The sequence below is a fragment of the Musa acuminata genome, chromosome BXJ3-9, assembly GCF_036884655.1.
Source record: "Musa acuminata AAA Group cultivar baxijiao chromosome BXJ3-9, Cavendish_Baxijiao_AAA, whole genome shotgun sequence".
NCBI classification, from domain to species: Eukaryota; Viridiplantae; Streptophyta; class Magnoliopsida; order Zingiberales; family Musaceae; genus Musa; species Musa acuminata.
In genome coordinates, this window is record NC_088357.1 from 46,473,971 (window position 1) to 46,485,000 (window position 11,030).

The 11,030-nt window shown below is 35.9% G+C and overlaps 1 protein-coding gene across 1 annotated transcript; it reads right to left on the reverse strand.

Moving 5' to 3' along the window:
- Nucleotides 1-3: 3 nt before the first annotated feature.
- LOC135648488 (protein NUCLEAR FUSION DEFECTIVE 4-like) lies at nucleotides 4-4,575 on the reverse strand. The gene is made up of 3 exons (XM_065166234.1): nucleotides 4,150-4,575; nucleotides 822-1,717; nucleotides 4-717 (listed from the first exon to the last, which is right to left on the reverse strand). Exons 1-3 carry the CDS (start codon nucleotides 4,474-4,476, stop codon nucleotides 246-248), a joined length of 1,695 nt encoding a protein of 564 aa, XP_065022306.1. The 5' UTR covers nucleotides 4,477-4,575; the 3' UTR covers nucleotides 4-245.
- Between the last annotated feature and the right edge of the window lie 6,455 nt (nucleotides 4,576-11,030).

Consider the following 11,030-nt stretch of genomic DNA (forward strand, 5'->3'; position numbering starts at 1 on the left):
AAATTCAAGATCCTCAAATCAGTACAACTAATATTTCTAAAAAGTATAATAGTATTTTCGCCTACTATTGGCATATAATTTATTAAACAAGCAGCCAAGACCCAAGAATGACAAGTTGCAGATAAGCTCTTCATAGCTGCATACAGCATAGAGTGTACGAACAACATCACTAAGACATAACTAAGACATAACAATATATTTTCTAAAACAGAGTACACGCTGATGCTGACCATGTTGATCCATTATCAATGCAGTGAACTTCGAGGCATTCTAAAGGATCCACCGGCATAAAGCATCTGGTATACTGGTCTGATTCTCACCGACAAAATTATGCTCAACAATGTTCCCAAACTACACATCCCAGCAAGAACCAAGAATGTCAGCCTAAAGCAGCTAGGCCCCAAGCAAGTGCTAGAAACAGGGTGTTGATTTGCAGCTTCTTTGTCATAAACATATCCAGCAAGAAGACCTGAGAAGAAGAATGCCCCAAGAGGATTTCCTAACAACATAAAGTTGTAGAAAATTCCAAAGTGCTTTAACCCAAAGAGCTCAGAAACAGTTGGCACCATGACAGAAAATTGAACCCCATAACAGATACCAAGCAAAGCAGTTGATGCATATAGGGTACCATTGAGAGCTGAAGCATAGAGAAGGTATGCCACAATCATGACTACTTGCGTGCATGCCATCCATATTGGTCGAGGAAGCATTCTCGATCTGTGAAAAAAATGCAATTACGGTCAGTTCTTGGTATTTTCCTGTCCTAAATACTTTTTCAGAATGATAATCCAATAACATAAAAATAAGGAAACTGACACAACCTGACAAAGTACTCAGATACTGAACCTCCACCAATACGGCCAACAAAATTGCAAAAGCTGAAGAGGCATAGCAAGATAGTTGTATCATCGAGTCCTAATGCAACCCCAATTTGGGCTAGATTATTAAGCACTGTGACACCTGATCCAACACCAAGAAAGTATGCCATAAATAGAAGCCAAAAGTCAGCTTTGATCAATGCTTCCCGAAATTCGAAATCATCTCCCCTCTTGGGTCTTCTCTTCTTTTTTACTGCACCTTCACCCTCAGCTAAAAGCATATCCACATCAGAGGCATCATCAATCTCCTGGGGGTTCTCCAAAGTATTTGTTGATGGTGTAGCTAATAATGGTTCTTTATGGTCTAAATCCTCCGCAGGTAGTCGTGAAGTACTACATGTGTTGCTGGCAACATTTTTCTTATGAGTAGCTGGAAAGAGTGTCATCTTAAGTGGGATGGCAAGGGGAGCCAGGAGAAAGAGAATCATTATGCTGAACAACAAATAGATAATAGCATCACTTAGTGAGAGAACATCATCCAAGATCGTAGAAGTAAGAAGATAGAGACCCAGAAATACACTGGAAATTTGGGTGAACATAAAGTGGCCATGTTCCAATGAATCTTCTTCCAAAGATGGTGTGCAAGGCCTAACAAAGTACATCATTGCAAGGCTTATGACAGGCAACCCAAGAGTGAGAAACAGCAATAACTTTGTCGATGAGCTATGGAGTACAACCGTATATAATCCAGTGTATACTGCAGCACTAAGCCCAACATAACCCTTGAGAATACCAGCAACAGTACCTCTACTAAGAGGGAAATTTCTCATGTTGGTGACTAGCACACCCGTCCCGAACCAGGCGCTGCTATTAGTAGCAATGCATAGTGCTATCCATAACTGAAAGAATAACGTGATAAGATTTAGAGGAAGTGAGAAACAAATTTGTAGAGACAGTTGTTCAAAATAAATGAGATGAAACACAATGGCCACAACTAAGTTAATAGAGTCAACTAGCCAAGTTAATAATAGCAAATTGGCAATCTTATCACATGTTGCCTGAGAAGAATAGAGCTCCAAGTTTGCCATCACAGATTATTTAAATCGTGGAAACACTCATTTTAAAGATTCAAATGTATTGTTCCCAGTGTTACCTTATGGATTAAACACATAAATATAGATTTATCATTCAGTTAAGCTGTCAAATTTAATATTCCAATGTTATAGTTTATGAAATACTGCAAACTTTTTTCCTCGATTATACATATATAACTGCAAATAAAAAGTTTTCTGATGGAATTGTTTAAAAATTTAGATTACAGACATAATCTATCAAATCTAGATGAACCACACTTCCACACACTCAACTGCACATCTTATGCCTCGGCATCCTTCAAAACAAACATCATCCACCAAAAGGAAACTTGGACGATGAATGTTGGCAGAGAGCAATTCAAGAGAGAGAGAGAGAGAGAGGAAGATCAGCTAGACCAATTTCTTTCTACACAACGGGCATTAGGATATCATTCTGGTATTTAGTTTTCTTTATTTTTAAATCCTTAACAGGTGTTATCAGCCCTACTTCTGATCAAGTATCTTTAATGAAGTAAAAATTTGCATAAACTTCATTTTCTCTAGGCCAGCCACTGATTAAGTATCTTGGAACAATAAAAAAAGGTACAGTAACTTTTCTGTAGGTGCCCTGGCCTCTCCTTTAACACCTAGCTTTCCATCTATGACTCTTTTCTTATTTCTTTCCTTCTTCTCTTCTTTAAATTCCACTATTTCTTTCTTCTGAAAACAAGACAGCAGTAGCTTCTTTCAGTCTCTATAAATATATAACACTCTGATATCAGCCTTTGCACCTGCTGAAAAATCAAATACTGCAACCATTTACTGTTGTGCACTATAACAAAACAGTATATTGCACGCAGAACAGTGGATCTAACTCAGATGTGTCCTAGATGCTATATGGCACCTCTTGATTTTCCTACAACAATCTACTGTTGCATCAAAAGAAAATAGCAAAATAACAAAGCTTTATAAGAAATAAAAGATGAGATTCAAAAAGATTACAGGTTCTCCACTAGAAATATGGATCTCCCCTCATCACTTGAAGTTCAAGTACACAAAATTGCAGACAGAATATCGAAGGCCACCAAGAATGTCGCATCAAAGCATATGTCAAACCAGATCAAACAGAAGTTTCATAACCATCCTAATAGAAAGAATATCAAACAGAAATCTGCTCATCCATGGTCACTAGCTAGTATACAATGCCCTTCCCATATATTTAAATGACCATTTAGTAGTCACTTACATTACCTGCCATGCTGCAGGTTCAGGAAGATTATTAAGAAGTTCTAGCCTTCCAGTAATTTGGGTGCGCACTGCCTCCTCTTGTCGGATCTAAATGTAGTCTGAATTGAAATGGAAAATTCTTAATAGCTTTAGAAGAGCAAGCTTGCACATATATACATGTAACCACTTTTTCCTTGTCATGACACAATACCAGATAGACTATCGTTCCACTAGTTATATAATCTTGCTGAAATTGAAATTATTCATCATTGTTGTGTAGGAACATTGATTGTTCCATGAACTAAACATGAGTTATATTATGAACCCCAACTTGTTCATAGCCCAATTCCAGATCCTCGGACAGACAAAACTACCAGTATGAAAGGGTGTAGCCCACTGCAAGCTACACAACATCATGTACCTGGGGACCTTATTTTGGCCGTCCTCCCAGTAGTAGTTAATTTCCTACAAAGTACACCATTCTTTCCTCATTGTTTTAAAGATCTGAACATTTGACAAAGGAAATATACTCAAATTTCCTGTTCTATTTCCAAGAATGTAGAGAAAATAAAAATTAAATGCTACTTAGACAAATTGTTTCAATTATTCCTATCGACATGAAGCCTAACATGTATACACTCGGTGGTGTCCAACGTCAATCCTCGACAGTCTCCTATTTACATGAAATAGGTGGGAACTTAATCTATATGGAGCCAGAAATTGGATCTCTATCGAAAAGGGAAAGGCACAATCCGATTGGAAGAGGCTTAAGCAAGACTGGGGCTAACGGCATCAGAGAACTGGTTTTCTATGGCAACGAATTAGAATCATGAGTAGCTTTCTTTCTTGTTTTGTTTTCTTTATCTTGTTTTTGTCGCCGTCTTGAATCGGCAGATGCAGGCGACTACCCATCCAAGACGATCATCTGCCTCGGTCCAATAACTCCAAATCCAGCATATTCCAGATCCAATTGACGGAGATGCGATCAAAGCTTCGGCAGAGAAGGAGAGGAGAGGAAAAGGGGAGATTACCAGCCAGTAGGGGAGGCCGGGAACGGTGAGGCTGACTGCGAGCCAGAGGGTGCCGAAGCCAAGGAAGCAGCAGGCGGCGCCGACGAGGAGAACAAACCAGGGAGGGAGGCGGTTGCAGAGCACGCCGGCGACGAGGCCGAAGTTCTCGCCGGTGTCGTTGGCGACGCCGAGCATGGTGAGTTGCTGCTGGTTGTAGCCCAGCGCCGACTTGAGGGAGTGGGAGTAAAGCGGGAAGGTGTAAGCGGTGCCCGCGGCCACCTGAACCCACACCGCCGCCGCCAGCCCCACCCACGGCGGCCGGCTCCCCGCCTTCACCGCTCCGGCCATCACTCTCCTACAGCTACCTCTCTTTCCCCTTCCCCTCCTACAGGTGGTAAGATATAGTGACTGTGCGTCGATCAATCGACACGCTCAAAGGGCTTAGGGGAAACGACCAAACCACCGCTTAATACATGCGACGACGTATTCCCGACAAAATAATAAAAACAGAGGAATAAGTCTTTATTAATATAATTAAATAATAAATATGATTGCCCTCGAAATAGGATTTTTTTTTTATTTTCAATAAGTATTCATAGTTATTTTATATTTTAAAAATTACATTAAAATTCTTATGCTTATAAAAGTAAAATATTTAATCTTCTTTTTTTCTACTAATAAAAATACTCACAAATGAAAAATAATATTAAAATAGGATTAAAAAATAATTTTATAGTACCATTCTCACCAAAATTAATTTCTTCTTCTATAATTTCTATGAAAGTAACAATCGAGAAACCAATAATTCTATATCAATCGACATATGAGGAGACAGGACCACAAGAGGAAGATACTTTCTATCTCGTGCTTCAGATAATTGAATAGCACTATCTCACTTTTTTTTCAATAAAATATTTTTTTCTTAATTTTTATCTTTTGGATGGTGAGAATAGTACTATAAAATTATTTTTAACCTTATTTTAGTATATTTTTATACGTGATAGTACGTGTGATATTTTCATCAACAGAATCGATAACGAGAGAAGAAACATAATTAAATATTTTTTTTTAAATATAAATTTAAAAAATATAAATATTTAAAGATAACAAATTACATGAGCTAATCTATAATTAATCGTAAATTCGATTGGGGATCAAACTCCATTTGAGACCGAGTAAATTTTAAATATAATTCAATGTTAATGTGGTCCGTCGGTGACATGGATGTGTAGCCGACCTTTTAATTAGTCCATTGCACTTACTAGCGAAAAGAACAAACAACTTATCTCAATTGAAATTAGTGAGCCATGTAACCTTCCTTATGGGTTGTCATTGCCGTGTTGTACAAATGTACACCACATTGAAGAACACAAGTCCAATTAAAATGTGAAGGTATTAATGAGACGTCAGATTAGGATATTTTCTATAATTGTTGTTCTTTATGATCGACTCTTAAATTCGGCTACATCCAACTCCTCCACTCTTCCAATATCATTAGCTTTTAATCTATTTATTAGTGTATTCATTTTCAATGGTTGGTCATTTTTCTTTATGTTTACTACCATATATGTTTAAAATATAAATAATTGGATCCAAATGCCAAAGAGGTGTATGTAATTATTAATAGAAAATAAGTAGTTGGAGTGTTTATCTTAAGAAGAAGCATTTTGACAATTAACAAATAGTTTCAAGTCATTATGGAAATATTAGTTTATTAGGATATTAGTTTGGTGTAAACATGAGAGAATTAGCAAAATTTAATTTTGACATTTAACAACCTTCAATATATCCTAAAAAGTGGAGTTTGTATTGGCTTTTATATGAAAAACGACAGAAAAAAAGGGATAACTGTCATGACCCGAGTCTGATGAGTCAACTGGCCAATAACTCCATTTTAATCTTTTAACCACAGACCAAAATATTTAAGCGGAAGTTAATGTATACACTCATCAAGCCCTTATAAACTAATCATACACATTCCCCACTTTCCATATGGGACTAATGGGAAGTTACAATAACAACACGAATAATACCTTAATTTCATTCAACTCAAATCCAAATTGACTAATTATTTAGATTCAAACATGAGTTCAAAATCTACTTTTGAACTGAGATCATTGTAAGTCCCGGAAAAGAATGCTTGGATCTGCTTAAATATCTAATTCCTAATGAACCCATTCTAAACCTTATTAAAATATAGTTTCACCTTATTTATTTGAATCTGAATATAACTCAAATATCTATTTTCCTATTCAAATTCATATCAAATCCCATTAAAATATGTTTTGCCCAATTTAATCCTCCACAAGCAATTAGTAACAAGTAAGATTGAACATGAAAAAGGTTTATATATTTACATACATACATACATACACATGTATACATATATATATATATATATATCTCGTATACCCCTAATATTGTACTAAAATAGGAAAACTTTGACTTGAATATCTTTTATGAAGTATGTATGTATATATATATATATATATATATATATATATATATATATATATATATATATATATATATATATATATATATATATATATATATATACCCCTAATAAGTTGCACAAGAATAGGAAAGCTTTGACTATAATATCTTTGCAAGGATGGTAGCAGAAGTCAAGTCGCTTGGATCACTTTGTTGACGGCATCAAATGATACAAATTGCATTAACACGGAGGAAGCGACATGTAGAAGAGAGAACCGCAAGAAACAAACGCAGGACCGGAGATTTCGGTCATCCAGACGAAAACATACCGTTGAATCCAATTCGATCCATAATGTCATAAACTATAAATTAATCTTAGATTTGTATTTTTTATTGAAAATAATAAACTATAAATTGAATAATATTGAGAAAAGGAATCTCATTTCCCTCTTAACGCTTAGCGAAACATTTCACGTTGTGAACTAAATTACACACTGACACAGCCACAGTTCTTTAAGTCGAGGTTCCATTTCACGTGCATGGATGGATGCATGCATGTGGAAAACTAGTCACTGTACTTAAGTTTATTGCTATTATTATTACTACAGATGACTGTGGCTGTGTCAAGGTTGTGGAAAGACTCATGTCGCAAGAGTCAAATGTCTCTTACGAGCTCCAAAAGACGAATCAAATCGGTTTCACAATTCATTTTCAATTTGGAAATACACATAATGTTGAGTGAAAACGTATAATTAATTTATTAATCGGTTAGTGTCTCTTTACGCCATGGTCGGAGAGTCAGCATGACTAGGTTCAACTCCCGATGAGTAAGGTTGCCCGGTCTAACACTCGGGTCTCAGGGGTGCGCGTCAGTCTTCACACGTCCGGTGTAGCCTTCTGTCTCCGAGTCCTCTATGCACAAAGTCTCCCACGTCGACGCTCGAGCGTCGGGTCGAGTTAGGTTCAAGTCTCATCCCCCGAGCATGGTGTTCTCTCTTAGCAAGTGCCCTGCTTCTCCATAAGGGTGAGTTTTGAGTGTTTGAGATTAAGTTAGCTTTCCGTGGAATGAGAAAGAATTGAGTGTTCGAGAGGAAAAGCCCGGCAAGCGATGATTTTTTATACCTACACATAGGGGTCGATTGTATCTGGCCTGTTAATAGCCACCGACCTCTTAAGCAACGAACCCATACCCTTCGTGCAGATATCGATCGTCCTGGACGGATCGTCCTGCAAGGATGTGATAGGTTAGGTTTGCACGGGGAAATATGTCATATTTGATCCTATTATTCGGTGGAAATCTAATCAATCAAATCGTGTTTGTCTTTAAGATTCGGTTTGGCTGGGATAGCCTGGCCCAAGCCAGTATTAGCAACACATTTTAGCAGTTCGTGCACCTGTCAACTTTGAAGTACGTATATCGAACTAATCCACACATCAAACACAAATCTTTCTATCAAGTTAAAGCAGTGCCATAAGGGTAATGCAACGTAAGAATTCATGCGATCAAGGAAGAGTAGAGTAGTGATGGTCTGCGAGACAGCGAGCCAGAGAACACCGAAACCGAAGAAGCAGCAACAGCCATGGTGGGAAGAGATCGCAGGCGATCAACCCCAAGTGTTCGCCAATGTCGTTGGCCACGCCGAGCACGGTGAGTTGGTGCTGGTTGTATCCCATCACAGATTTCAGCGCAGGCGAGTAGAGTGGGAAGCTATAGGCACTGTTCTCGGCCTTCGATGTCGTCGTATCAACAAGGAAGGAGTCAGGGGTTTGATAACACAGAAGTGGACGAGGTGAGGTTGTGTTGCGCCCTCTCGACTCCTAACGATGTGCGTAAATGATCTATTCGAGTATTGATTATGGAAGAACTTTCTTTGAGATATTTGTGCCTAATTTTGTTCGAGTTGAGATGGTATCTCCTTAAAAGAGTGGGCTGCGTTTGCGTGTCTATGAACTTTGATCACCATGGCAATAGCTTATATGCTGGTATTGTTGATATTAATGTGTTGGTATTTTATGAAGTGTTAGAGGTAATTTAAAAAATAAATTTATTAATTAGTTTTTAATTAATGGGTTATATAGAAAATATTTAGAAGGATTGTTGTAATTTTAGATTGAATGAGAATAATTAATTTGATTGCCTCCTTCCTCGTCTCCTCTTATCATAGAATTCTCCAAAGTCTTTTTTTCCAAGTTGCTAGGAAGAAAAAGATTTGGGAAGATCAACCATGGCGACTAATGATAGCAACTCAATTCTCAATATGAAGACCCAGTGTTCTAATTTTCTAGGGTGAAAACTATGATTTTTGATTTGTGACAATGAGAACCATATTTCTTTCACTTGATTTATGGGATTTGATTAAGAATTTTTATAATGATTCTGATCAAGGATTGAAATATCGTACCGTACTGGTGTTTCGAGGTTTGCTCGGTACTGAAAAATATCGTATACCGAGCGGTATACCTAATTTAGGTGTAAAACTCTTCAAAAATATCTGAAAATAAAAAAAAAAGTTAAGATAGAGTTTTTAAGTTAGAAATAAATATAGTAATAGCATAAGTTTAGTAAAATCAATGTAAATTAGGTAAAAATAGTATCACATATCTTTTTCTGGCTTTGAGAAATAGTCTCGTGCAAGGTTCATATTTCAGTCCATTATGAATTATCCGTATATAAATATTAAAATCTATAAAGAAAAATCATTTGAATTGTTAAACTAATTTATTATAATATAAAATTTAAAATTCAAATGAATTAAATAATCACATATGTAGATATACCTAATTACTGATTCTACCACCAAAACGAACGACGAGCCTCCATGAGTGGTGGATTGGGGTCCTCGATCATATACATCTACATATCAATATGATATATTTATTGGATTTAATCATGAAATTGATCTCACGATATAGTGTATTGATACACTGTATGTCACTGATGTATCAATGTGATGATGACCATAGGTTGATCGTCATAAATCATATTTATCCAAGGCAGTTTCTGAGACATATTGGTAAATGTCAGAGCTTCAGTGATCTATTGCTTTGTATCGCTATTGGTTAATTTTTTCAAATTAGTTTCGATTCAATTCATAAATCGTTGTTTTGTAGAGTTTATGAGAGCACAAATATAAGAAAAAAAGAGTTTAAAATAGTTTAGAAGAGTATGAGAATGAAATGGAGTAAAATAGGAGAGAATAAGGGTTTAAAAAAAATTATGAGAAAGGGCTCCAATGATTAATTTGATCGTTAGAACACTGTTACCAAGCTATAACGGTCGATTTCAACCATTACTAAGTGGTAACGGTCGAAATCGATCGTTACCGAGCTGTGTCGGGCGGTAATGATTGAAATTTCGATCATTACCATCCGATATAACCTCATATCATCCGATACGGGGTGTTTTTAAATGTTTCGCCCGGTAACGTATGGTCCGCATACCGATAAACTATCAGACTGGTACGTATCACTCGTATCAGCAATATCATTTGAAACTGTATACCCTGATTCTGATAATATGAGAACCACGATAAGAGATCAAATAATTAAATTAAAAAATAATAAAGAGATGTAATGACTCTTGGAAAGATTCAGATGTCATTTTTCCAAAGATTATGAGGGCTATAAAAGTAAAAGATGCATGAGATCTTTTATAAAAATAATTTTAAGGAGATATAAAAGTTACGGCTATCAAACTTCAAACTTTTAAAAGAGAGAGAACATGGAACTGAAAAAGAAAGAATGAGACATTGAATAACTTCTATACAAAGCTTTGGTTTGAAACAAACAGCATTGTTGGCTACTTCATTACAAAATGCTTCGTAAACCTACTTTATACACTAAAATAGGAAAAGATTTAGGTATAAGTACTGTTGCACTTTATATTGATGATTTGATGTTTATAGGAAACAGTACAAAAATGATAGAAAAGTTCAAAAATGATATGATGAATAAATTATGAAATGAGTGATAAGGGAATGCTAAGTCACTTTAAAAAATGATGTATTTATTTCTCAAAAGAATTATGTGGATAAGATTATGTAGAACTTTAATATATCTGAATGTTATCTTGTCACAACACCATTAATAGTTTACGAAAAACTAAAGATAAAAGATAAAAGGAAAGATTGATGCTACTCTTTATGTTTTCTAGATCCTAATCATTTATTTTAGAGCTGTTAAGTATATTTGATTGTAGGTTATAATTTTACCATCAATGTCAATAGCTTATTTTTGTGAAGTAACAGTAGTTAGAGAGAGATTGTGCAGGAGCACATTCTAATTAATTATTTAAGTTGAGGTTGACTCCACTCAGTTGGTGGACATCCTCAATTAGGGATATTTTCAATTTATGTTACTCATGTCTTTTATAACAAGGTCATTAATTGGGTAGCATTTTTTGAAAGATCAAATAGGGAAAATTATTTTGATGAGGGTTTTGATATTTACGGGTCAAGGATAACTTT